The sequence below is a fragment of the Jaculus jaculus genome, chromosome 1 (assembly GCF_020740685.1).
Source record: "Jaculus jaculus isolate mJacJac1 chromosome 1, mJacJac1.mat.Y.cur, whole genome shotgun sequence".
Lineage (NCBI taxonomy): Eukaryota > Metazoa > Chordata > Mammalia > Rodentia > Dipodidae > Jaculus > Jaculus jaculus.
Window position 1 is genome coordinate 334,399,685 of NC_059102.1, and position 12,972 is coordinate 334,412,656.

The 12,972-nt window shown below is 45.0% G+C and overlaps 1 protein-coding gene across 9 annotated transcripts in view; it reads right to left on the reverse strand.

Moving 5' to 3' along the window:
• The window catches only part of Angel2 (angel homolog 2), a 47,283-nt gene extending 37,685 nt beyond the window's left edge, over window positions 1-9,598 (reverse strand). The window contains exons 1-2 of one of the 9 annotated variants that reach the window (XM_045141626.1): window positions 9,501-9,598; window positions 6,059-6,384 (exon numbers count right to left, since the gene is read on the reverse strand). In XM_045141626.1, coding sequence (XP_044997561.1) covers window positions 6,059-6,384; window positions 9,501-9,559 — 385 coding nt within the window. In that variant the 5' untranslated portion in view covers window positions 9,560-9,598. Of the gene's footprint in view, window positions 1-3,699; window positions 3,950-6,058; window positions 6,385-8,407; window positions 9,097-9,374; window positions 9,411-9,500 lie in introns of those variants that run through there. The other 8 variants (XM_045141629.1, XM_045141630.1, XM_045141628.1 and 5 more) reach the window with 8 other exon arrangements.
• Between the last annotated feature and the right edge of the window lie 3,374 nt (window positions 9,599-12,972).

Sequence of the window (12,972 nt, forward strand, 5' to 3'; positions counted from 1 at the left end):
AAAATAGTTATTTCTAGGGCTGGAGAGATGGCTCAGTGGTTAAAGGTGCTGACAGCCCAGGCCAGTACCCACATAAAGCAGATGCACAAAATGACAAGAGACCCCAGTGCACCTCTCTGTCTCTTTGTCTCTCTCAAATAACAACATTTTTTAAAATAGTTATTTCTGGGCTGGAAAGATGGCTTAGTGGTTAAGGCGCTTGCCTGCAAAGCCTAAGGACACATGTTCGATTTTCCAGATCTCAAGTAAGCCAGACACAGAAAGGTGAGGCAAGCACAAGGTCATGCATGCCCACTAGGTGGCGCAGGTGTGTGGAGTTTGATTGCAGTAGCTGAGGCCCTGGCATGCCAATTCTCTCTCTCTCCCCCTCACTCTCTCTTGAAATCTAAAATAAAAAGTTATTTCTGGCTAGGTGTGGTGGCAAATGCCTTTAATTCCAGCACTTGGGAAGCAGAAGGAAAAGGACTGCTATGAGTTCAAGGCCAACCTGAGACTTACATAGTAAATTCCAGGTTAGTTTAAGCTACAGTGAGACCCTACTTCAAAAAACAAAATATAATACAATACAAAACAGAACAAAAAGTTATTTCTGAGCCATAGAACTGTGGAAGACTTTTAAATCTTCTACAATTAACTGTATCTATAGGGCTGGAGAGATGGCTTAGTGGTTAAGGCACATGCCTGCAAAGCCTAAGGACCCAGGTTCAACTCCCCAGAACCCACATAAGCCAGATGCACAAGGTGACACATGCACACAAGGTAACACATGCACACAAGGTGGTACATGCATCTGGAGTTTGACTGCAGTGGCCAGAAGCCCTGGCACACCAATTCTCTCTCTCTTGCATAAAAATTTTTAAAATAAGAATAATATTTACAATTAAAATATTAATATACTATATATAGCTATCAATAAATTAATAACTTTGAAACACCTGTTAATGAGATTACTTTCCTCAATATTACGTATCTTCTACTTGCCACATGGAAGGAACAGGTATTTTGACTAGACAGAAAATAATTTGTATGCTTAGTGAGGACTGGATGAGGCAAAGGAGTTGATGTCATGAAGGTGCTGAGGGAAGGTGAAGAAAAAAAGGTGGAAGGAAGCAAAACCAAACCAAAGACAAATCTTCAACTGTTATACAATTATGTCTACAGACTAGGGAAAGGAAGGAAATTACTCCCTCCCCTATGCTTGACTCAATTTGAAGAATTATCTTCCCAAACGCTCAGAACTAAGGCTGTTGTATTCACACACAAAGCTACACTGAGAGTACAGAACCTCCATTCACAAATTGGGAATTACTTATGATGGTGTAGCCACAAATTCACCTTATATATACATATGATAAAAAGCGCTCTAGTCATGTAAGCTATCAAGACAGCACTATCCTGATGTCACTGCTATATTAAAATACAAAAAAAATGGTCTAAAAAACCTTGTCCATAGTTTCTTATAAAATATGTACATACAGTGGCACAAAAATGCAAGTAAGAGCTTGTCAACGACCCTGTGGTGGTTTGATTCAGGTGTCCCCCATAAATTTAGGTGTTCTGAATGCTAGGTTCCCAGCTGATGGATATTTGGGAATTAATGCCTCCTGGAGGGAGTGTATTGTTGGGGGCAGGCTTATGGGCTTTATAGCCAGTTTCCCCATGCCAGTGTTTGGCACACCCTCCTGTTGCTGTGGTCCATCTTATGTTGGCCAGGGGGTGATGTCCACCCTCTGCTCATGCCATCGTTTCCCCTGCCATCGTGGAGCTTCCCCTTGAGCCTGTAAGCCAAAATAAATCTCTTTTTCCCAGAAGCTACTCTTGGTTGGGTGATTTCTACCAGCAATGCGAACTGGACTGCAACAGTAAAAAGTGGTACGGAGGAGTGGGATTGCTGCTGGACACCTGACTATGTGGCTTCAGCCTTTTGTAGCTGATTTTCAAGAGGAATGTGGAAGGAGTTGAAATCTTGGCCTAAGAGATGCCTTGCAGTACTGTAAGTACAGCCTGATGGACTAATCTGGTCAGAGCTGAAAGACCTGAAGGCTGTAAGAACTATGGACTGTGAGGTTTGGCTTATGAGGGTGAGAAAAAGCTTTGCCTGGACTGGGCTAGCAGTTTGTGTGAGAAGCTTGCTCTTGTGCCCATGTCCTGAGAAGTTGTGCAGGGTTGCTTTGCGTAGAAATGAACTGGTGTGTGCAGAGGGATATGGCACAGAAAGAAAAATCTTTGGGTGAACTATTGCCCGTTCAGCTGCAACTGAGAGATTACAACCTTTGAGACTGGGCTAGCTGACCTGCGCTGGGGCAACAAGAATGTAGACTCTTTTGAAGGGGCCTGAGTGCTCAAGGAGTCCTGTTCTTCAAAGTCTGCTTTATTCCCCCCTGGATTAACAAATTGGCACCCTACCTGGTATTGTGGAGTATAAGAAATGCTGGAAAGAGGGTCATTGAGTTTGCAACACGGTCTTGTGTTTTGGAAATGGCCATCGGCAGTGTGAAGCGGGTTTGCTGGTTGCCTGCATAGAGACCCCATGGGGCCATGAGGATTGAACCGTGGCTTGCAGTGGAGACCCAGTGGAGATGCCGGGACCATGAGATGGCTGCCGAGGAGCTGCCGGCCCCAATGAAGTTTCCCAGGACTGTGAGTAGCCTAGCTGGAGGGGTGGAATTGGAATGCCAGAGACTTGTTGCTGGTTAGAATTATCGGACTTGGAGATTTGTCACTGGCTAGAGTTGCTGGACTTGAAGCTACAGAGTTTGATATTTGCCCTGGTTGTTTTAAATCTTGTATTGGTTGAATGTTTCTTTGCTATGCCCAATGCCATCTTTTGCAGTGTAAATATTAATCTGTGCCAGTATGGGTTTTTTGAGGTTATATTTTGGTATTATGGCTCAGTTAAAAGATCTTGAACTATGGGGATGTATGATCATCATTGAGATTGATAAAAACTATGGGGACTTTTAAAATGAGATGAATGCATTGTATTTTACATCATGTATGGATATCAGTTTATGGGGGCCAGGGGCGGAATGTGGTGGTTTGATTCAGGTGTCCCCCATAAACTTAGGTGTTCTGAATGCTAGGTTCCCAGCTGATGGATATTTGGGAATTAATGCCTCCTGGAGGGAGTGTATTGTTGGGGGCGGGCTTATGGGCTTTATAGCCAGTTTCCCCATGCCAGTGTTTGGCACACCCTCCTGTTGCTGTGGTCCACCTTATGTTGGCCAGGGGGTGATGTCCACCTTCTGCTCATGCCATCGTTTCCCCCTGCCATCGTGAAGCTTCCCCTCAAGCCTGTAAACCAAAATAAACCTCCTTTTCCCAGAAGCTACTCCTTGGTTGGGTGATTTCTACCAGCAATGCAAACTGGACTGCAACAGACCCTTTTTGTAATTCCACTTTTAAGCAGAAACCACTGATCACCTGGTTGACATAACACAGTGGCTTTCAGACTTCCACATTGTAGACCCCTTTGTAGTATTTTTCCTGTCATAGAACACTGATTTCTTTCATGTCAGGACTAGCACTGGGTAAGAGTTTAAGACACATTTTATCTTGACCACATTTGCTTTTCATAAGCATGCAGAAGTGTGTTCAAGTGCTAGGATTCTACAGATACAACTTCAAAAACCACACAGTGAAGTGTCTGGTCTTCATATACTGCACAACACAAAATTCACACTACAAAAACTTAGATACCTTCCATGTCAGGAGGAACAAGTGGTCACAGCAGAGAAGACAGGTGAATCAAAGAAAGTAAGCAATAGGCCTTATCAGGTTTTTAGGGCGCCTAATTAAAAAGTCATAATTGTGTCACACAAATCCTTCAAATACCACTTTAAAGTGATACGCAAATTAGCAATGCTGTTCTCTTGATTGGCAAGTATTAGTGAAATATCAGAAGTCACACATGTGGCTTAACGGAGAGCCTTTTCCTTATTCACAACACCTAGGAAGAATGGACATATAAAGAGTCAGGTTGCAATAAGAGATTGTTAGTCTGCAAATGTCATACCCTAGCCATTAGCCGGAAAACAATAACTTTCTGGGTACCTACTATAAAGCCAAGAGTGTATAACACACTTTGACCTTATTTTATCCCAACTAATATTCAAAGGAAGTGTTATTTATTACACCTGGAAACCAAGAAGCAAAGAAGTTACAAGCAAGGAAGTCCCAGTTCTAACAACTAGTTGTAGAGCATAAATGAAGGCAGGAGCGGTTCTTAAGCCCATGCTTATGGCATAACATCAAAACTCCACTTAGCAGAATTACCAGAGGATAAACAAGAGGAAGGTGTTGACCTGATGAACAGCAAATCACATGAAAAAAAAGCAATTAAATTTCAGTATACAGACCTGGATATAAAGACCGTGAATTGTTTTTAATGCTTTTAAATATACCTGTCATTCATTAACCCAAATATTTATCTCCAAATGCTGTAATTACATACTGTAATATAGGATTCACTTTTAAGTACTTACAGTGTTTTATCCATATGTTTGTTATTCTAAGTAGCTCTTTGTAATTGCATAGCAATAAACGATACATTTACTTGAACATAACTCTGCCTGGATCCCAGTTGGTGCCTCAAACTACTTTCTACAACAAAGACACAACGAGCCTGGAAACACTGGCGAATAAGCTCCTGTAGCTTGTATTCTGGGTCTCTGCCTAACACCCATCTTCCTTTGACAAAGTTGTATGCCAGCCGCTACACATTTACACCCATGTGGCCTCCTCAAGTATCTTAAGAGGAATTATCTTTATGGAAAACTATAGTTTAATAAGAAAAATTCAAATTCTTCTTAGATACTTCACTTCAACATTGTGAGATTTGAGGGTGAGAGCATATAAGGTATCTATAAGTAAATACTATGAGAAAAATAGATGCAATCAATATATCTTTTAAAGTTTTTCAAAGCTGAATTTATAGCTATCTTTCTAAAAGACTCAAGATTTTACCTACAGGGTTAGCCATGTAGTTCAGTGGTAGAACACCTGCCTAAAATGTGCAAGGCCCTGGTTCAGCTACCAGCAATACGAAAGTAAAGCATACTTGCATGCATGTAAGATTGCGTTTGTAGATTCAATCTGAGAAATAGAGTAAAGAAGCCAAATCTTATTTTGTAAGGAAATGCTTCTTTTATGATTCTGTCTAATAAAAGAATCATTTTACCTTATATCAGGAGGCAGAGGTAGGATCACTTGTCAATTCAAGGCCAGCCTGAGACTACATAGTGAATTCCAGGTCAACCTAGGTAAGGCCCTACCTCAAAACCAAACTAGGGCTAGAGTGATGTTAAGGCACTTGCCTGGGAAGCCTAAGGACCCAGGTTCAATTCCCCAGTACTCACATAAGCCAGATGCACAAGGTGGCATGTGCATCTGGAGTCCATTTGCAGCAGCTAGAGGCCTTGGTGTGCCCATTCTCTATCTGCCTCTTTCTGTCTCTCTCAAATAAATAAAAAAATATATTTTTTTAAATAAATAAAACCACAGGGCTGAAGAAATGGCTCAGCAGATAGGCATTTGCTTGCCAAGTCTGCCAGCCCAGGTTCAATTCCTCAGTATCTATGTAAAGCCAGATTCACAAAGTGGCACATGCACCTGAAGCTCTTTTGCAGCAGAAAGAGGGCCTGGTTCACCCATGTTCTCTTTTTCTCTTTCTCATAAATAGTTATTTTAAAAAATAAAACCACAAAATTAATTTTTTAAACCAATGACTTACAAGACTGCATCACAAATTTCTAAGCCATCAAAGAGCTCTTCTCTCAAAAACACTGGATGTGGAGATTATTCTTAAACTGTGTGTTTTAATCTCTTTCTCCGTCTTTTTCCAGGTATATTCTATCTAAGGTCATTTCTACTTTTATAGGCAGAATAAAGACATCATTTTAAAAAGGATCTATTTATTCCTAACCGACTACTACTACTGGCTAGGAATAAGCACCAGAACACCTCTAAAACACACAGGATGTGTAAGTTAGATATGAAAGGTCTCAAGTCAATCTACCATTTATGTCCATTTGCTCACCAAGATGAATGTCACCTTTACCTTGGAGTTTTCTTCGTTTGGATGAAGGCTCATTTCCCTCAGAGTCCATGACGTAACTAGAGAGATGAATCAAGGATGTCTGGCTCAGGCGGTCAGATCTCCAAGTACAGCACTGAAATTGAGTTCTGGATGCAAACAAACAAGATGGCCTCCAATTCAGAGAGAAATGCCTGCTGCTCAAGTATGGGTAAGGAACACGTGAGGGGTGTCCAGGCCACCTCATGCAACTAGAAATATGTCTGCTCCAACAACACTTTTGCAGATCCTCCCACGGAGTCATCCAGTCTCTGCCCAGACTCTTCGATGCATGGGGAAACATGGGGTATCTAAAAGAAATAAACACATTCCTTGAGGTACCACTTTTGCTCAGCTACAGGCACAAAATCTATTTTCTCTGGAGAAGATGGCATCCAATATATAAAACCAACTTCTAAATCTGTCAAGGATGAAGGGAAACATGCCCATGTTAACTATAGTATTCATCCTCCCTCTAAACAACCATGAATAGTATTCTCAATACTTGACAAGAAATTACCACTTATACTCCCAAAGTGCTACATACCTCTCAAAAGGTCCACAGTCCCCCTGAGAGATAGTTAACTATGAAACTAGTATTCAGAGTGGTTTTCTAGGAATAAAATTTCTATGGAAAAATAAAAGCCACAGCAAACATAATACTTAAATATTGAACACGAACTACAATAAAAGCTAATCTCCCAACTTGTTTCCAGCTGGGCATGGTGGTGCACGCCTTTAATCCCAGCACTCAGGAAGCAGAGGTAGGAGGATGCCATGAGTTCGAGGCCACCCTGAGACTACACAATGAAAAAAACCAAACATGTTTTTGAATAGTTTCTTATATCCAAGTTAAATTTTCCCAAACACTTGTAAAGGTAAAAAACAAAAGCCTGTCCCAACTTGACAAAACTAATTCTCTTGCTCATCAGTGGGCAGACAATTCCTTTTCCATTCTTTTCCTGTTTTTAAGCATGCTGCTCCCTGGAGGAAATGAAAGAGGTAGAGATTATTTGCCAGTAATTAACACTCCAAACTCAATCACGTCAATTTGACTATTATCTAATGGGTCTCCAAGAAACTGTTAAGATGATTATTGGCTTTTTTTTTTCTGGTTTTTCAAGGTAGGATCTCACTAGCCCAGGCTGACCTAGAATTCACTATGCAGTCTCAGGATGGACCTAAACTCACAGTGCTCCTCCTACCTCTGCCTCCCAAGTACTGGGATTAAAGGCATGTACCACTATGCCCCGCTAGTTATTGATGTTTTTGAGGCAGAGTGTCACTCTACCCTAGGCTAACCCAGGAACTCACTTGTAGCCCCAGGCTAAACTAAAACTCATGGCATTCCTATCTCAGCCTCCCCAGTGCTTAAGATTGTTTTAATAGACACGTTGATCTCAGGTTCTCAAAAAACACTGCAACTTAAAAACTGAATCCTCAGGCTGGAGAGATGGCTTAGCGGTTAAGCACTTGCCTGTCAGGCCTAAGGACCCCGGTTCGAGGCTCAATTCCCCAGTACCCACATTAGCCAGATGCACAAGTGCACCCACATGTGTCTGGAGTTCCTTTGCAGTGGCTAGAGGCCCTGGCATGCCCATTCTCTATCTATCTATCTGCCTCTTTCTCTGTCTGTCGCTCTCAAATTAAAAAAAAAAAAAAAAAAAACTGAATCCTCACTCTATTATTATGGAAAAATGTTATGCTCCTGAAGTCCCCTTTCCTTTGGAATTCTTTTTTAAAAAATATTTCATTATTTGAGAGAGACAGAGACAGAGACAGACAGAGAGAGGTGGAGGACAGACAGAGAATGGGCACGCCAGGGCCTCTAACCACTGCAAAGGAACTCCAGATGCATGTGCCAGGGCCCTTGTGCACCTGGCTTACCTGGGTCTTTAGACTTCACAGGCAAGTGCCTGAACAGGTAAGCCATGTCTCCAGCCCTCCTTTGGAATTCTTACAATTATAAAGTCAGTAATGGCTATCCCTAATAGAAGCAATGCTTAGGTTTCACTTACTATGTTACTTTCACTTAACATTAACTTTTCGCTGGGCACAGTGGTACACACCTTTAATCCCAGCCCTCAGGAAGCAAAGGTAGGAGGACTGCTACGTTTGAGGTCAGCCTGAGAGTACAGAGTGAATTCCAGGTCAGCCTGGGCTAGGGCGAGACCCTACCTCAAAAAACCCAAAGAAAAATTTAATATATATATATATATATATATATATATATATATATATATATATATATATATATATAATGATTTGCAGTTTATGTAGTTTCAGAATGTTCTCTAAAGTATAAATCTTTAAAGGCATGACGTGGGCACTAACCTCATTTTGTGACAACCTTAAAAGGTAGTCAAGGGGATTTGGGCACTGGTTCATGTAGTTTGAGACAAGTTTCATGTAGCCAAGGCTGGCCTTGACTTCTAATCCTTCTATCATCACCTCCTGAGCGCTGGATACAGGCGAACTTAGTCCCCACAGTCCCGGTGCTGATTACCTATCACACTGCAATGTGGAACTTGCACTCTAACACGTGTTGTCTGTGGTTATTTACACAGATGTCTTTTAAGATGTCTCTTAAGGCACTGAGCTCCTTAGGGCCCCTGCACCGTAATCTGTCTTCACAAGCGCCTGGCATACAGTTGGCACTCAGGAAACACTGCTGACCTGCCATCACTCTCAGGCCTCTGGGAGTTACAGCCAGATTGCAGAGACTTATGTAACACAGCGCTGCATTTCCCATGCGTGGCACACCAGTCAGTTCTTAAGGTTACACAAGTTTCTGGACTTCTGATACGCAGGTAAGTCTGTACGTTACCGCTTCTTGGGAGAAAATACATACTGAGTAGGTGGGAAGCACCCAGGGGGACACTAATGCCGGCCACACGGACTCCAGGGCTTTTAGAAGTGAGTTTATTGTATACGCTCATCCTCGTGTTTGGGGTCAGGGTCTCACTGCGGTAGCCCCGCTGTCCGGGGACTCGAAGCCATGCTCCCGCCCCGGCCTCTCGGGGGAGTGCGGGCTTCACACGCCGGAGCCCCGCGCTCCAGGCGGGGCGGCCAAGGGCAGGGCTCCCGGCACGCAGGGCCACGGGAAGCTCGGCCTGGCCCCGGCGCGAGGGCCCCGAACGCACCGACAACCCCCCGACGCGACGCCCGCAGCCCGCTCGGGGCCGGGCCGGGCGGGGACGGCGGGAGCGGCGGACTCGGGCGCGCAGGCCTGCGGAGGAGGAGGCGCCGCCCGCCCGCCCGCCCGCCGCCCCGGCCCGGCCCGGCCCGCCGCGCGGGTTACCTCTCCCGGGGCTCCCGTCCCGTCCCGGCGCGCCGCGGCCCGCCCCGGCCCCGCGCCCCGCCCCGAGCGCCCCGGGCCGCCCGCCCCTTCCTCCTCCCCTCCCGCGGGCCGCCCAGCCCTACTGACCGGCCTCTCCCCGCCACGCAGCGGCCGTAGCCCCTCCTCACACAGCGCCACGCTTCCATCTTCGCCCTCGGCGGGCGCACGCCGCCCAGGCCCGCAGCCGCCCCTCAACCCCGACCCGCCGCCCCGCACGCCGGGCTCCCCATCGCCCCGAGCCTCAATCCCGGCCCGCCGCAAGGCATGCTGGGAGAAGCGTCCCGCCGCGCGCCAAGTCTCCATCTTGCGCCTCGCCCAATCGCCGGTCACAGGGCATGCGCAGAGCGTGTGAAGCCAGGGCCGCCATTGGCGAACAGGGCAAAAGGCCCCGGCCTTCTTAAAGCAACAGGAAGAGAGGGAGAGAGCTTTAGCAGGGCCTCTGAACAGATGCGGGGCAGCTGCTGTATGAGCGCTGCGAAGAAAAGAATGTTATTCTATGGTGCTTTCATTACATACCTCGGCAGAGTTAAAGGTGGATGCCAAAGTTGATCTATCCTTCTATGGGTTTCCATGGAAATACAGTCTTACTGCCTGTGATGGTAGGTCAGGTGTCTCCCATAAATGTAAGTGTTCTGAATGCTGGGTTCCCAGCTGATGGAGATTGGGAATGAACGCCTCCTGGAGGCAGGGTATTGCTGGGGGCCGGGGTTATGGGTGTTATAGCCACTGTCCGCTTGCCAGTGTTTGGCGCACTCTCCTGTTACTGTTGTCCACCTGATGTTGGCAAGGGGGTGATGTCCACCTTCTGCTCATGTTGTGTTCCCTGCCATCATGGAGCTTCCCTTCGAGTCTGAAAGCCAAAGTAAACCCTTTTTTTCCCAAAAGCTGCTCTTGGTTGGATGATTTCTGCCAGCAATGCGAAGCTGACTGCAACATTGACTTTTGCAATTAATTTTATGGAAGTATAACCGTAGATCAGAGAGAGAGAAAGAGGCAGAGTGAGAATGGGCGCGCGAGGGCCTCCAGAGCGTGTGCCCCCTTGTGCATCTGGGTAACGTGGGTCCTGAGCAATGGAGCCTCAAACCTGGGTCCTTAGGCTTCACAGGCAAGCACTTAACCGCTAAGCCATTTCTCCAGCCCAGTAGATCCTACTTTTAAATGAACATTGTTTCTTGAGTATCCGGCTGTCAAATCTTGTATAGGGCCTTGCCTTCTTGGGAAGCATTAAGGAGAGAGAGAAAGATGCACAGGAAGAATAGAGAGGAAGGAACAGAAGATACTAGAAGATAGGTTTGCTGCTTTCGTAAGTTTATTTGGGGATCAGTAGCAATTTCTTGGGAATACTTTTTTCTTGTATTACTTTTTAAAGTGTGTGTGTGTGTGTGTGTGTGTGTGTGTTTGTATGTGGGAATGCATGCTTATAGAGGCCAAGATCAATATCAGATGTCTTCCCTAGTTGTACTCCACCTCATTGAGACAGGTGGAAAATGGCACTAAAGAGGATGTAAAATGGACACTTCATACAGTATGAGAACTGTAACAAGAAAGCAAAGCGTGCCTTGCTCTGCCTCAGCTAGGAGCAAGCACACCAAGCAACAAGTTTACATTGCTCCCAGCACTGGAGAGTAACAGCAAAAGCACTACCAATATTGAGTTCAGAATTACAGATAAAAAGGGAGTGTGCAAATTTGCAAATATAGAGTCACAAATGAAGATTGATACTGTTTCTAACACATCCTAAGTGTGTAGCAAATTCCTCAGAATTGAAATAGTCCCTCTTGTCTGAGTCAGGAGGTCAACAAGTCTACCCAGAGCTGAAACTTACAAAGGTCACAGGACCACTTCCCAAGGTTATAGGAGCATCAAACAACTGTTGAGGCGCAGACTGACCAGTGTTGTACAGCGATTTCTCTGAAGTGAATGTTCGCTCCTGAAAGCAGAAAGAGGGAGACTCAAGAGGTCAACAGATCTGATGAACAGGTTGCAAACTCCTTCCTAAGGTCACATGAAGGTTAAACAACTGCGTATGGAGGAGACTGTCCCCCAGTGGAGCCCAGCTGCCTTCAGGTCCTGTGGTGTGCTCCAGAGATGCAGATTCTATGATTCACCCATGCTGGGGCGGGATTTTTGGCGATGCAGCTGCCTTCGAGTCATGCATGCTCTTGAAAGCCGCCCTTTACCCTGCTCTGTAAGAAATCTCAACAAATTCATTGGTTCACCACCAAAACTGCTTTTGGTGAAGGCATCCTTTGGTCTGTTGTCTGAGCCCAGTCTGGAGTGAAGAGACATGTTTACATCTCCCTAGGGAAAAACTTTCCCCGCAAAGCTGTCCTATTTTTATTTTGAGGTAGGGTCCCACTCTAGCCCAGGCTGACCTTGAACTCACAGCGATACCTCGAGTGCTGGGATTAATGGTGCCTGGCTTGCCCTATTTTCTTTTTAACTTTTCACAATTTTCATCCATGAACATAATATAATTTGACCATAATCCTCTCCTAATACTTTCTTTGGTCTTTCCCTCACCCACCCTTCCTTCCACTGAACTCTTTCTTTCCAACTAGACCCTCTTCTATTTTTTTTTGTTTTTTTTTTCATGTTTATTGACCCTTTTCTATTTTGATTAATTTTTTAGTTTTTATTTATTTGAGAAATAGGCAAAGAAAGAGGCAGAAAAAGAGACCTAGAGAGAAGGAAAAGGAAAGAATGGCACAGCAGTGCCTTCAGCTGCTGCAAATGAACTCCAGACACATGTACCACTGTGTGCATCTGGCTTACATGGGTTCTGGGGAATCGAACTTGGGTCCTTAGGCTTCCCAGGTAAGTGCTTTATGTGCCAAGCCATACTTTACTTTAAAAGGCTTTTGACTAGGATTTCATTGCCAGGCATGCACTCCCTCTGATGGAGTGGGTGTGAGATGTGGAAGGCCTACGGATACCTCCTTCACAGTCAGGCCACTATTGTGCTGGTAGGGCCGGCCCTGTAACCTGACTTGCTAGCTTTGGAGCAAGAGGTTGACCAGCAGCTGTGTAAGCCTGTTGATGAGCCTTCTTGCCCAGCAGCGCTACACCAGCTAGCTAGGAGGGAAGAAGCTTCCAGCTTGATTTTTCAGTGTCTGTGACCCATGTGTCTGGTGGCTTCAAATTCTGCAGGGGATGCCAACAGGATGTCCTGTAATTCAACTGAATTCTGACAATGAAGAAGAATAGGAGATAGAAATTGTCTAGGCATTTTAGCATAGCAGGGCCCAAAAAGTAAACAGTTTTTTTTTCTTCTTCTTGGCTAAAAGTGGGAAATATTAAGCCCATAAGAAAGGATCTGGCCGGGAACAGTGGCACACTCCTTTACTCCCAGCACTCAGGAGACCGAGGTAGGAGGATCACTGTGAGTTCAAGGCTGAGACTACATAGTGTATTCCAGGTCAGCCTGATCTAGAGTGAGACTCTACCTTGAAAAACCAAAATAAATAAATAAATAAATAAAACTAAGTAAATAAAAATAAAAAGAAATAAAGAAAGGGCCGGCCATGGTGGTGCACGCCTTTAGTCCCAGCACTCAGGA